Source organism: Bicyclus anynana, chromosome 9, assembly GCF_947172395.1.
Source record: "Bicyclus anynana chromosome 9, ilBicAnyn1.1, whole genome shotgun sequence".
Taxonomy (NCBI): domain Eukaryota; kingdom Metazoa; phylum Arthropoda; class Insecta; order Lepidoptera; family Nymphalidae; genus Bicyclus; species Bicyclus anynana.
Window position 1 is genome coordinate 10,339,911 of NC_069091.1, and position 15,472 is coordinate 10,355,382.

General features: G+C 35.0%; 2 protein-coding genes across 3 annotated transcripts in view; both read left to right on the plus strand.

Moving 5' to 3' along the window:
• The first annotated feature begins 189 nt into the window (after positions 1 to 189).
• LOC112055099 (coiled-coil domain-containing protein 97) lies at positions 190 to 1,463 on the plus strand. Its single transcript, XM_024095098.2, has one exon. The coding sequence runs from the start codon at positions 402 to 404 to the stop codon at positions 1,416 to 1,418; it is 1,017 nt and encodes a 338-aa protein (XP_023950866.1). The 5' UTR covers positions 190 to 401; the 3' UTR covers positions 1,419 to 1,463.
• A 3,983-nt stretch (positions 1,464 to 5,446) lies between these two features.
• The window catches only part of LOC112055090 (uncharacterized), a 55,001-nt gene continuing 44,975 nt past the window's right edge, over positions 5,447 to 15,472 (plus strand). The window contains exons 1-2 of one of the 2 annotated variants that reach the window (XM_024095099.2): positions 5,464 to 5,622; positions 15,123 to 15,225. In XM_024095099.2, the coding sequence (XP_023950867.1) occupies positions 5,614 to 5,622; positions 15,123 to 15,225 (112 nt within the window). In that variant the 5' untranslated portion in view covers positions 5,464 to 5,613. Of the gene's footprint in view, positions 5,623 to 15,122; positions 15,226 to 15,472 lie in introns of both variants that reach the window. The other variant, XM_052883359.1, reaches the window with a different exon arrangement.

Genomic DNA, 15,472 nt, shown 5'->3' on the forward strand with positions numbered 1-15,472 from the left:
AAAACTTTTTGTCTTTTTTTTTTTTGTTTTTCTCAATTGGTTTCTTCAACTATTACAAAATCAAAAATGTCTCTCCTTTACAAAAAATATGCATTATTATTTTTATACTTTTTACTATACTAAAAATACCATATCTAGTCACTAGATGGCGCTATCACATTCGTTCCGAAAAAAGTTCGAGTAGCCTATCTATTTCCAATAATACAATACACTGTAATCTTTGGTTAAAAACAAAAAATACGATACGAAAATCGAAATAGATACAATCAATTTTCGTACTATGTTTAATATTGTAATGTTAATAATTTTAAGTTTCGTAGGTTTAATATTTACATAATATATAATCAATAACGTACCGCAACTCCTACGATAAACAGCGAATTTGTTTGAGATAATCAGAAATGGGAGATTTAAAGATTTCATCACCAAATAATGAAGAAAAAATATGTGAAATTGATCCTATTTACGATATCATTGACTACTTGGTAAGGTGTGCAAACATTTCTTTTAAAAATCCACATTATAACAAAGCAGAAATACGGACAAGCGAAAAAATTCAAGTGGCATACAAAATGTACACTCAATCACCTACACAATTTTTAATACAATTCGGTAAATATTTATCACCGAATCACATCGAATATTTCCAAAACGTAGAAATTAACAATACCAATAAGGATTACAAAGCATGTATAGAACAGTTAAAACTATATCACTCAAACGAATGCAAAAATAAAAGAATACGAAACCGTCGATACAGAGCCATGCAGAAGTTACAAGACACTGATTATTTTAGCGAAAAACAAATGATGTATCGCAACCCATTACTGTATGAACAGCTTGTGGGCCAGTACATGACCGACGAAGAAAAACTTGAACGAGATGGTGCTGATAATGAAAACTTAACTTTCCTTAGTATGATATTGGAAACAGTAGACAGAAATGAAATGAGAGAAACAAAAAACAGACAAATGCTAATTGAGGGTGAAACATCAACACAAACTTTACAAGATACAGAAAGTACACCTAGTCAAGGAAAGCGATGGGGAGATTTTGATGTACCAGACACAAAACCCAACTACATTCCTGAAACTGAGAAACGTTGTATGATAAATGCAAACGAGAGAAACCTTTTAAGAGAAGAGTTCTTGCAAGAAATGTGCAGTAGTTTCATTGAGGGCAGAGATATTGACTTTGATTATGACAGTGTTGACAATAACGAGGAATATGATGATTTACAACAAATGTCACGGGATGCTGAAGACAAATACTTTGATTCTGAAGACAATGATGCGGAGACATTGGAGGAGCACATGCAGCACGTCCAAGAATATGGAAGAAAGAAGTCGAATGATAGTAACAGTGACACTCTAGATGTTTTTATGCAACATATTTCAAATAAACTGCAACAAAGTTAATAAATATTGTTTTATTGTACAAATAAACATACTTTAGTGTTATAAGATTTATTTTTTATTTTAACCATCAATGTAATTATAATATGTATAATTGTATAATACAAAACAGAAATGGAACAACAATTTTTAAAATATTTAGATCTTTAAGTTATTGCTGGACATAAAATGTTGTTAGTATAATTCAGGGGTGCCTCAGGGTGATGGGCGCTGAGCAACTTTTTGTATTTTAACATTTTCAGGGTTATCAATTCAGTGACATTTTTTTTGTATGTATGAACACATATCTTTTTGGCTGAGTGGTCTGATTATGAAAATTTTTTTTTATTAATAACATGCTGATTGATTGTACACCCATTCATTCTAAAGTAAAACCATACGTAATTTTTTATAATGTGGTCTGATTTCGATAATTCTTTTTTTTATTTTAGCCTCAAAATTAACCCCAAATTAATATGTAAAATATACCTATATATATATATTCATCAGTAGCCGCCGCTTCGCCAGTTTTAATAAATTTATACAGAGATAAAGTATACCCTATGACACTCAGAAATAACGTGGCTTTCTAGTGTTAAAAGAATTTTCGAACTTGGTTTAGTAGTTCCAGAGATTACCCCTACAATTCCACAAAACCTATATATAATAACTAGCGGACGTCCGCGACTTCGTCCACGTGGACTTAAGCTTTTCAGAAATCGCGCCGGAAATGTCATATAAACCTTCCTCTTCAATCACTCTCTCTATTTAAAAAAACCGCATCAAAATCCGTTGCGTAGTTTTAAAGATTAAGGCATACTTAAGATTTTAAGAACATAGAAAGCGACTTTGTTTTATACGATGTACCTACCTAGTGACATTAGTATGTATAGAAAAAATCTTTACAGAGTCTAATGCTGATTGCTGAATAGTGTATTAACAACAATTTGGCGTTTGGGAGGCTTCGGCCGTGGCTAGTTACCACCCTACCGACAAAGACGTACCGCCAAGCGATTTAGCGTTCCGGTACGATGACGTGTAGAAACGATAGGGGTGTGGATTTTCATCCTCCTCCTAACAAGTTAGCCCGCTTCCATCTTAGATTGCATCATCACTTACCATCAGGTGGGATTGTACTCAAATAACTTGTAAAGAATAATAATAAAAAAAAACAACGAAAATATCGACTTTCGGAGCGGGGGACGTTAGGGTGAATTTCATATGATTTTTTGTTTACGTGAAGGTGTAACAAGCAACACACAAATTATATTAATTTTCCTCTTTATATTAATATAAAAAAAGTATATTCGTGTGATAGTGCGTACATAATAAATGTCGCATCTGCGAACACTTTAAGCCGGCGATCCCTAATGCAAACATTGGATATCCTATACAGCACATAGAGCTAACAAGAAGGTCCTCTAATACTGATGTGGGCTATTAAAAATAGGCTGATTACATTGTACAATTAACACTTAACAGTCCTGTATAGGACGGCACAGAAATAACTTGTGTAACAAACGATACAAATGGTGTTCATGCCATTATTTTAGACGTGACAATTTTACTCTTACATAATCCTTTAAAGTGGAAAGTTAATTAGAAGTGGGAGTTGATATGTAGCTACTAGTTAGAGACCAACAATAGGTAAGGAGTAGCTATTTAGTAAGTCTATTGTCTATGTTATATCACGGGAAACATATGTACCTGCAAGGTTATATTAGTAAGTAAGTAGGTACTTATTTAGATAACGTAGAGCAGCAACTACCAAAGTTGAAACATCCATCACGATTGTTCTTATTGGAATCTTTTTAAAATGTTGTTTCTTCCGAACTACCGGATGTCAGCGACTTCGTCCGCATGGAAATTCTGAACGACACCATTCTTTATTACTCAATAAGTTGCTCAATAACTTAATCTATCTTCCAATGAAAGTCTCATTAAAATCGGTTCAGCCGTAAAAGAGAATTGCCCGGACAAAATGACTAACAGACAATTTTTTTTTTATAAATGCACTGTATGTAAAAAGTGAAAAGTATGTAAAAAAAAAAACACAGTTATGTTTAAGTTTAGACACTGATATGTTATTCATGACTAGCGGACGCCCGCGACTACGTCCGCCCTTAGACCTCTTTAATCCAGCTCTTACCGTAGTATCGCTGTAAAAATGGAGTAACTTCTCCCGTTTTCCCAACATTTCCCTTTTCTGCTCTGTTCCTATTGATCGTAGCGTGATGAAAAGTATACTATAACCTGCCCAGGAGTATGAAAAATAATTGTACCAAGTTTCGTTAAAATCCTTCGAGTAGTTTTTGTTTCACATACAGACACACAGACAGACAAAAATTTTACTTATTGCATTTTTGGCATCAGTATCGATCACTAATCACCCCCTGATAGTTATTTTGGAAATAAATTTCATGTACAGAAATGACCTCTCTACAGATTTATTATAAGTAAGTAGGTATAGATTGTGTAGGTATTTGATTAACGATCATTATTATTGTTATAACTTATTTTCGTTTATTATTCATTGATGTAATCTCTATTAATTTAACAGTTTATAAACGCACCCCAGTTTTGTTTTTGCACGGCTTTGTACTGAAACGCTAATATATGCCTACTTGTTTTTTTTCCCGGTAGATTGTAACTAGCCACGGCCGAACCTACCTATGTTGTCTGTTAGTGCCGGTGAAAGTACTTAAATATACCTATTTGTGATAAAACTGACGAACTGTGAATCGATCCTAGGTCTTCATCATATAAAAATCAACACATATCTACACGCTAACGAAGTCGTTAGTTAAACAGTTATCAAAATTTACACACAATGATATGGTAAATCAGATACATCTAGCTAAATATAAATTAACTAAGCTACATATGACGGCCTGCGTGGCGCAGTGGTATGCGCGGTGGATTTACAAGACGGAGGTCCTGGGTTCGATCCCCGGCTGGGCCGATTGAGTTTTCTTGATTGGTCCAGGTCAGGCTGGTGGGAGGCTTCGGCCGTGGATAGTTACCCTATCGACAAAGACGTACCGCCAAGCGATTTAGCGTTCCGGTAAACTTTCCGGTTCCGGAAAAGGGTGTGGATTTTCATCCTCCTCCTAACAAGTTAGCCCGCTTCCATTTTACTTACACTTACACTTACACTGATGGTATCAGGTAAGATTGTAGTAACTTGTAAAGCATAAAAAAAAACCATTTTTTTTAGGAAATTACCTAGGTACTTTGTATTTTGAAACACATGTCTAATTTATTATGCTCTGACGGTTACAAGTTGGAATTTTTAAGTATATAAATTATATAGATTTACTAGCTGACCTGTCAAATGTTGTTTTGCCACATTTTTATAAAAAATAAATAACCTATTCTTACACCTACCGAATAGGTAGGTATACCCAAAAAATCGTTTCAGAGAAGAATGGCAACTAACACTGTGACACGAGAATTTCATATTTTACAAAGAAAGAAAGAATACTACATAACAATTCAATACAAAAAATAATGATCTATACTTATAATAAAGAGAGGTGAATTCTGTACATGAAATATATTTCCAAAATAAGTAACAGGCGGTGATTAGTGATCGATACTGATGCAAAAAATGCAATCAGTAAAATTTTCGTCTGTCGGTTTGTCTGTATGTTCGTTATACAAACAAAAACTACTCGACGTATTTTAATTTTAGTTATATGTACTTTTCATCACGCTACGATCAATAGGAGCAGAATTGTGAAGGGAAACGTTGGGAAAACGGGAGAAGTTACTCAATTTTTACAGCGATACTAATGTAAAGGATGGATCAAAGAGGTCTAAGGGCGGACGTAGTCGCGGGCGTCCGCTAGTATTACTAAATATTTCCCTTGTGATTAGATAATATATTTATTTTAGTTACAATATTTTTTTTATTTTATTATCAAATTGACAGTTAATACTAATAGTTAATAATCTTCAGATTAGATGCAATGAATTGTCATTTTTACAGTAACTAAAAGTTTTCAATTATGTAATGACAATAATATATGCATTGCTTGCCAAGCCGCCTGAGGTCTGCCGCTGTCCCATGTCTCGTGCTTTATGATCGACAGACGTGAGGCAGACGCCGTGAAGAAAACGCGACTCGTTTCTACTTAGTGAGGTGGACTGTGCTTGAACTGTGGTTTGCGACCTTTGTCAGTGCTTCCTGAAATATCGCATGTGACTGAAGTTCGACATGGTTTTAGTAAGTTTTTTTTCATTTGTGCAAGTTCTTATAATTGATTCTTACATTAATTGATTAATTAAAGATGCAATTCGTTGTATTTTAGTCAGTATTTTATAAATAAGCAATTTATTTCTTTAGTAAATTACTGTTTCTTCTATTTTATTTTAGTTTTTCTTTGTTTCTAAATAACAAAAAAACAATTTCCGTGCACTTCGTGCAATATTATATAGTCTAATAAGAAGACAATTTTGTTTGAGGAGTTAATTAAATGGTTATCTAAAATTTAGTGCGGTTTAGGTACCTCGGGTCTCGGTAGTTCGGGTTAGGATCTTTATTAATATGATGTTAGGATCTTTATTAAGCTTCCGCATCAGCCAAACAACTTTAAAATAAAGTGACGTAATAGAGATTCTTCGCTTTAAAAAAATGATAGTGTCACACAAATAATAATAATAAATTAACAGCCCTCTAAAAAGCATCTCAGCCATGTCTAGAATTACTTAGAATACTCAGTCGAAATTTACTTTATTTCCAGACCTCCAAAACAATGTTCTTCTATATTTTGTATTTATGTTATTTTTTACAGTTATTAGCACCTGAAGGTTAAAAATATTTATTATTTTTGATACACATATACTAGTTCCTACGAGTTTAATTTGCATACTTATTATTATATTTTATTACTTACGTACTTAATCAGCGCTCTACAAAAGACATCAACGCGTTCACGGCGCTACTGACCTCTGAAATTAGCAAGCGTACTCGCATTTTTATCATATGATATGAAAGGCATTATTCTTTTAAGGAAATTAAAATATCTATTATTATTTTTCTTTTCATTTATTTTTAAGAAAAAGAAATATTGGCCCATACTTCATATTTAAATTACCAAAAAACTTGGCTTTATCGTAATTTTAATGGCTTTATGGCTCCGCCTTTTAACTTAATTTACAATAGGTAGGTATAGGTAGTCAGTATAAAGTTTTTTTTAATCTATAGCAGACGCTTGCGACTTTATTTGCGAGGAAATCGGTGTAAACTTTCATTTTACTCGATAAGTTTTTAAAAAATTGAATGCATATCATTGAAAGAACATCGAGGACTTTTTTGTAGAACTCTAAAAGAGAAATATCTCACTTTACATTGTTTTGTGATATCTCGAAAGAATTAGACATTTTCGATGAAAGCTTCCAGACCGCTTGACTCTTTTCGACTTTTCCAACAATCATTATCAATATTTCAACTGGTTCTCACAAATACTTGACAAATTATATATTTAAGCTTTCTTCAAAAAATATATTTTACATCATTTGAAAGCCGTATGTAAATCCGTTCAATAGTTTTTGAATTTATCCCGAACAGACAGACAGATGAGGCGTAGGACTTTGTTTTGTAATATGTATAGATGTGATTAATAACAATGAGTAGATAAATATGTACAATGTACATGCGGAGAGATATAAAACCTATGGAAATTGTAAGATGAATGGTATCGCCACAGACGCTGCGTGGGTTCGTTTTTACCTTAGAAGCGTCTTCTGGTCATCGACACATAAAACATGTGAAAGTGCTAAAATTTGTTTCCTTCACCCACACGAGTGGGTGTACACTGTACATGGTAAACAAAAGCTTTATAATGTAGAAGGACACCCAGACAGTTTTTGAGGCTCAGGTGTAATTTTAGTGTAGGCATGTTTTGATGACCTCCGTGGCGCACTGGGGGTTTACAAGACGAAGGTCCTGGGTTCGATCCGCGGCTGGGCCGATTGGGGCTTTCTTAATTGGTCCAGGTCTGGCTGGTGGGAAGTTTCGGCCGTGGCTAGTTATCACCCTACCGACAATGACATACCGCGAAGCGATTTAGCGTTCCGGTGCCGTGTACAAACCGAAAGGATTTCACCTTACTCCAAACAAGTTAGCCGGCTTCTATCATAGATTGCATCATGAAGAGAATAAAAAAAAGGAAAGACTGCGCGGTAGTGAAATCGTGCGTGCGGGTAAGTGAGGTGCATCAGTCGTGGGGTTTTCATTCATCGCTACACGCCCCCCGGCCCGCGCGGACCATCGGACAAATCGGATACGAACGAAGTTGCCAAGCTATAGTAGAAAACGCGTTTTCAAACGCGTTGTTCCCATTCCCATGAGAATACGGGAATGATTTAGCTCATGTCCTGATAATATAGCTATTGATGACAGAATTTATCAAATCGGTCCAGTAGTTTTTGAATTCATTCGTTACCTACACAAACATAATATACAAATCTTTCCTCTTTATAACATGTGTTAGATATATCAACACAATTAAGTAAACTCAGGCAGGTACATACGAGTATCTATTAAAACAGCCGTTTTTTTTTTAATTTTGGGTCGGTTATAAATATCTCTTAAAGAATAAATGAAGTCGAAGCCGTCCGCTAGACTTCTAGTTCGGAAACATGTTTTACGATAAGTTTTTTAATATATAGTTTTTAGCGCAAAACTTTAGTGTTATAGCTTGTACATATGTATTGTAGTTATACCTACGCTATATTAAAACTATTAATTTTAAAATCGTAGGTTGTATTATATTGTAAAAAATTTAAGTTCTGCTTCTAAACCAAGCTTTTTACTTATACTATTTTTATAATAAGTTAAAACAAATATTTTTGACTCCCAAATAAACGCGGTATGTGTTCTTTGTATTGGTAAGAGTTAGGCTTTTGAATTTTCATGAAAAATTGCATATATCTAATAAACCAAATATATTCATATTCGACTCTTTAGGTGCATGGAAATCTTAGTCAGTGGGCGTCAAACTCAAACCGCCCATGGCGCCATACAGTCTGCGTGCGAGAGATTCTCACGCCACCCCACCCCTCTCTTCAATCCCCTTGCATATTTAAACCTAATTGAAGTTAACAAATAGATGACTCGAAACTTTCACCAAAAATATATCGATTTATTCTTTCGGCAGTTTTTAAAACGTGACTACTATAAAATGTTGTCCTTATTAGAAATGCACACAATATATAAATAATACTCAAGCGAAGCTACTGTTGGACTCAGTAAGAGTTATCAGACATAGAAGGTAATGTTTACGAATACAGCTGTCAGTTGTCACAAAAATCACAATGAGTAATGTTTGTGCTGACCGTGGCACCTACGGGGTGACACCTAACGGTGGGACAGGTTCGGTGCTGACAATGGAAGCTTAGCTAGACGAGTTGCTAGACGTTTACCTACTATTTGAAAAGAAATGTTAGTTAGGGCGCGTACACACGAAACTACCTTAGAAAATAATTATTTTCTCATTTTCGCAAAATCCAACAGTGCAAAAATCATAATTGACACGGAGCAGTAGAAATGAAATCTAAATCTACGTACAGAGTTTTGTCTAAGTTACTTCTCGTTTAGGAGACTTAAATTGCGAGTGGTTTTGAGTTTGATCATCGCCAATTTTATCATGCTACTTAGTCAGAAATTGTTTGCTTGGTTAGAAATGAGAATATACTCGTAGGTAATGGAAAAACATATTTTTTTCAAGTTATTATTTTTGTATTTGCAGCTTTAGTATCAAACCCCAAAAAGAGTAAAAAAGTAGACCCACAAACATTAATATTTGCGACTCGATATTTCATAACAAAATATAAAGTAAAAGACATAGACATTTAGTAGGAATCCTTATTAGGGTCCCACTATAATTCCCATCGGAAAATTAACAACTTATCAGGGAATAAAATTAAAGATATTTTCTAAAACAAGAAGAAATAAAAAAGCCGTGTATACCCGGCTAAACTATAAGGATAAAAAGTCGATTAATAAACCCTTTATTTTATTTTTTTTTAAACCGCACATTTCAGATTTTTTAAATAACTATATGTGTACCTTTTGACACTTGTGCCATAAAAATGACATTCGAAATTTAAAAATCGATTTAACCGTTGAGTACCTTGTTACGAATTAATAAAGGACATATTTGCATTTGTATCTACCTAACCTAATAGGCTATATGTAAATATGAAACACATAATCCTGTGTATTAAGTAGAGTAAAAAATGCAAGCCAGTTCGAAACTCTCTATAAAATATAAATAAATATTACTATTGGAATGTAACCGATATGTATTGTGTGACAAGTGAGACAGTGTTTATAGGGTAAAATGATACATCCATTCTTAGCAACGTTTTCACCTGAGTACGTGCGCAGTACACATGATCAGTGTGTTCATTGCCAGTAAAACTAGGCGATCGGGTTAACCACAATAGCTTATAAAATTAGAAATTGAAAGTTAGGACCAGGTCCGAGTAAATATTTGCGGAACGTGACCGCAGGCATCACCACTTACTTAGTTTAGTGTTAACTATGTAATGAACATTAACCTAAAACTGTTATCAACTAATGTTCTTTACTGCTTGAAGTTCTTAGCGGAGACAACTTTTGCAGATTTTATGACAGGTCGTTAAAAGAAAATATGAAAGGGTTAAATAATTACTTTATTAAGGCTTTCCTATTACTAATTAAATATATATATTGTGAAACAAAGTAAGGCCGATGACTGTCTGCAAAACAGTCGTTTAAAAATAATATTAGTGTTAGATTTACAAAGTAAAATAAAATCAGTTTTAAACAAACTACCACAGGTAAAATAAGGATTGACAATAATATTCATTAGGTAGATTACTACACGTCTTCATTGATTTGTAATTATATATTATTCAAGCGGACGCCTCGAGGAAGTCTCCGAGAAAATCTCCGTAAAATTACATCCCTTATTTTCTTAAGATAAATTTTTCGTGACAAAAATAGCCTTTGTAGTTCTTTAGGGTTACATTTATCTCTGTACCAAAATATATTAAAAACGGTTCAAGGGTTTAGCTGTTAAAACTTAACAGACAGGCTCACTCTCGCATTCATAATACTATTATCTAGCGGACTTCGTTCGCCTGTATTTTTATAACATTTTTATTTTTTACGTTTCGCCTGAACTTGAAAAGTAGCAACAACCAAATTTTGCTTAATCTACTTTCATGTGTAAAAACCACGTGAAAACCATCAATCACATAATATGAGAATACGCACGGGCCAATAAGCGTTTACTTTAGCGTTGCCTATGATCTGTGGGCCAAATACTCGTATCGCTATGCGATGTGTCCAATGGCGAAGCAATCCAGGGGCTCTCATTTTTTTATTTGCACCATTATTTTCACAAATAAAAATATGATTTAAGTTTCTAGGCATCTAAACTTCTAACATCTTCTTGTTTTAATACTGCAGGCAAGTAGCCTATTAATTTTTCTGTAAGAAACGTATGAAAATCGGCTTAGTACATTCTATGATCAGCATTAAAAACAAAAAAACTGAAATTGGTTTTTTCCATCAAATTATTCTTTCATTGAATCATCTTGGAAAAAATTACAGTCGGCTTTTATTATATATAGATAGATAAGATATTAGAAGAACAACTTATGCTTTCGCACGATTTGTCATCACTATAAATAATTACTCGTATCAAACGAACAAAACTTATAATATCTAATTTTTCAATAAATACCAATTCAGTACTTAAAGAATTTCTTAACCATGAAAATACATTATAAGCATCTAAAGTAGGAACACTTAGCTACTAGATACGTATGAGTACCTAGGCAAGTACGAGTACTTGCTGGCGTTTTCGGACAAACTTTCTTTTTCTTATCATGTAAGTTGTAACGTAACCGTACGATTATCAACGCTTTTGTTTTAAGTGAACATGCAAACTAAGATTTTTATAGGAGTTAGTAACGATTGTCTTGATTAGGTAATATTAGGTTAAAAGTGCCTTACCATTTTCTATACAAATAAATCTGTAGAGGTCAATTCTGTACATGAAATATATTTCCAAAATAACTATCAGGGGGTGATTAGTGATCGATACTGATGCCAAAAATGCAATTTTTGTCTGTCTGTCGAGTAGTTTTTGTTTCTATAGCGAACATATATAGAAACAAAAACTACTCGACAGATTTTAACGAAACTTGGTACAAATTTTCTTCATAATCCTGGGCAGGTTATAGTATACTTTTCATCTCGCTACGATCAATAGGAGCAGAATAGTGAAGTGCAATGTTGGGAAAACGGGAGAAGTTACTCCATTTTTACAGCGATACTACTGTAAGGGCTGGATTATAGAGGTCTAAGCGCGGACGAAGTCGCAGGCGTCCGCTAGTCTATATCTAAAATATTAATATGTGATATTTTTGTATGGTTGGATGTTTGTTACTCAATCACGCAAAACTACTGGGACAAACGTTGTAACATTTGGCACAAGTATAGATTAATGTTATTAGGATTATTAATAACTAGCGGACGCCCACGATTCATTTTGATCGTCCACGTGAAACCTAACCTTACTCTTAGTATCCTATGTCCGTCTCCTGATTCTTGGCTATTTCTCCACCAATTTTCAGCAAAATCGGTTTAGCCGTTCTTGAGTTTTAAATAATGTAACTAACACGACTTTCTTCTCTAAATAGCCTACTTTTTCTCCTAAAGGGTTTCGTAGCATAGTAAAAATTCACACGAACGAAGTCAGTGAATTAATATAATACTCATTGGTATAGGAATGCGAGCTTCGAGAACTAAGTGGTAAGTGATTGATTTTGTTAAATTACACTAGATGAGTAACTAATAACCCACCGCAGCTTCGTCCGGGATACTTTGTGGAGTTCTTCCTTGAAGTTTCTTTATCCTATGTAATATATAAAACCTATAATACCTATGTAGGCGCGGTTGGAACCCTCGTAACTTTAATTTTAAGTTTTCGACCCCTTCACACCCGCGCGGTCTCCCCCCCCCCATCACCCGCATCACGGCGGCTGACGGCCTCCTTGGCGCAATGGTATGCGCGGTGGAATTACTAGACGGAAGTCCTGGGTTCAAACCCCGATTGAGGTTTTCTTAATTGGTCCAGATCTGGCTGGTGGGAGGCTTCGGCCGTGGCTAGTTACCACCCTACCGGCAAAAAAGTACCGCCAAGCGATTTAGCGTTCCGTGGAGAAACCGAAAGGAGTGTGGATTTTCATCCTCCTAACAAGCTTCCATCTTCGATTGCATCATAACTTACCATCATGTGAGATTGTAGTCAAGGCTTAACTTGTAAAAAAAAAACATGTTAGTGTCATCAACGAACTTGCCAGACTATAGTACCAAATATTTTGAACTATAAAATTGACAATGACATAAGAGTGAAAGGATATCACAGGGGCAAATGGCATGCAAAACACCATACAACTATTCCCATCATGTAACGTCCCTGTTAGCGATGCGAATCACGCACAGCTTTCACTACAGTCGCAAATGTATCCTGGTAATCTACGTCGCATTCGCATTTCTTGTGGATGCCACTCTACAATTCTATTTACTAATTAAAATTACTTCCTCTGAACAGTTCAATTGACTTCGCTGATATCGTTATACCGGTGTTCTTCTTCTTCTTTCTTCTGGGCCGTTTCCGCTGTTTTACTGGTCTTTCGTAAATTGTGTTTAAGGTACATTTACGAAATCAAAAAAAATCGTGTCTTGTGTGTATTTTTTAAAGAAATTTTCTTCGTTTTCTTCTTTATATATTCATATAGGTACTGCCAGACGCGACTTCATCCGCATTCGTAGGCATGTACTCGTACTTACCTACTTGTACCAGTGCAAAACTTCAAACTTTGTTTAAATTCATACTAGCAGACGAACGCGTCTTTGTCCGCGTGGAAATCAATGTAAACTTTCAACCCCTATTTCACCCCCTTCTTATTTCATTTTCGCAATAAAAAGTATCCGTATGGTCTTACTATGCCTATAAAGCTTAAAATCTTCAAAATTTTAAGTGGTATAAGAGAATAAAAGGTTTGGAAACCTCTGCTCTAGCTTAATCCTATAATGTAGGTATAGAGTCAAATGAGTAAACAAGTGTTACTTGTGGTTAATGTCTTATTTATTTTTCACGTGTAAAATAAATTTAAAAAGCCTATTGCCTAAAGCGAATGTAATTAATTATTAACTTTCTGCTACAATATATTATGGACCTACATGCCCTTATTAAATATCATTTATTTTAACATGTTACGCCCAACGAAGCAATTATTTAAAAACGAGATTGAAGGAACAATGAATAAAAGTAGGTAATTATCCTTTGTACCATACGCCGGCACTCGTTAACACACATTTTCAACCATTACACACGAACCAATATCAACATCATTCCATATAGGAGATCGAGGTCACGCATTTCGCACACATGAACAGGGAGGATGGTTATAATATAAAATTAGCTCGTCTTTCTTCCTGCCAAGCCGCCCGGTATTTTAACGAGCGACTTGCGTGCCCAAAAAAGTGGTTGCCAATCCACCAGCGCTCTAATTGCACGAAACTGCTGCGATTATGTAACCGGCCATATTTATAATAATTAAAACATATTCTAAAGGACGAAAACAATACGCTTACCTACTTAATTATGTAGCGTGTACTTACTTCTGCTTAAACTTTTCATTATTTTGTCGTAACTCCTAACTGACGACGTCTCTCTCACTAATGCAATTGAAAATGCATTGATATATTTAACAGAGAGGTACCTAATGGATTCGATTCTTAACTTCATTCATGAGTCAATTCAGGATTTTGAATCAGACTTTAATCTCTACGTAGTACGTACTAAAGCTGAGAAAGAATCTGCTGTATCTACTACAAAAACAAAAGTGATGTAATAACATCAAAAAGGTGATTAAATTTTTAATTTTAGCTATCAGTCGCCTCACGCATCTTGATTTTAGTGTTTAAGTATTTCCGAGGAGTCATAAAGATTGAATTGGGCTATAACTCGCAAACATATCTACTATCGTTCGCTCAAACGCAATGCGCAACAAAGTGCAGGAAAATGTAGGTAGGTACCTAGGAGTATAATAGTTATCTAAACGTTATCTAGACGACGCTTTTTTTTTTATTCTTTACAAGTTAGCCCTTGACTACAATCTCACCTGATGGTAAGTGATGATGCAGTCTAAGATGGAAGCGGGCTAACTTGTTAGGAGGAGGATGAAAATCCACACCCCTTTCGGTTTCTACACGGCATCGTACCGGAACGCTAAATCGCATGGCGGTACGTCTTGCCGGTAGGGTAGTAACTAGCCACGGCCGAAGCCTCCCACCAGCCAGACCTGGACAAATTAAGAAAATCTCAATCTGCCCAGCCGGGGATCGAACCCAGGACCTCCGTCTTGTAAATCCACCGCGCATACCACTGCGCCACGGAGGCCGTCAAAAATTTTCGTCATCTGAACCCTTATTTAGAGTTGGGCCCTTGGCATGTCGATTTTCTTTCTGATATCAGATACAAACTGTATGGGAATGATCCGATCGACAACTTGATCACGTGACCTGCCCCCATACATTTGTAAAATTTTTAAAGCTGAAAGCTGAGTTTGTAGAAAGAGAATCGACGTGTCCTATGGCTACAGGCCCAGGTATGTTTAGAAATCATGATTATTTAATAACGTTGGCACGTTTATTTACAGAGAAAGAACACCAAGCTTTTGGGGCTTCTGATTTGGTTGGTAAATCCAGCAAGCCCGACCTCTGATGGAGGAAGATTCAAACTCACCACAAATTCAATATCTCGTAAGTTTCAATTTAGTTTAAATTTTAGGTGTGGGTGAGGCCACACAATAATATGAACAATAAGTTCATAATAATATGAATTTATTGAGAGATCAATCGCAATTACAATCAGTTTAAAATTTACGATTTAAACGAATATTTATTGATTTTTAATCGGACTGCGTTAACGTAAAAGTTGGTTTTTTTTATAACTCGCAAAGGATCTTAGTATAATTTTCAACTTGATACCACCACGCACACAAACAAT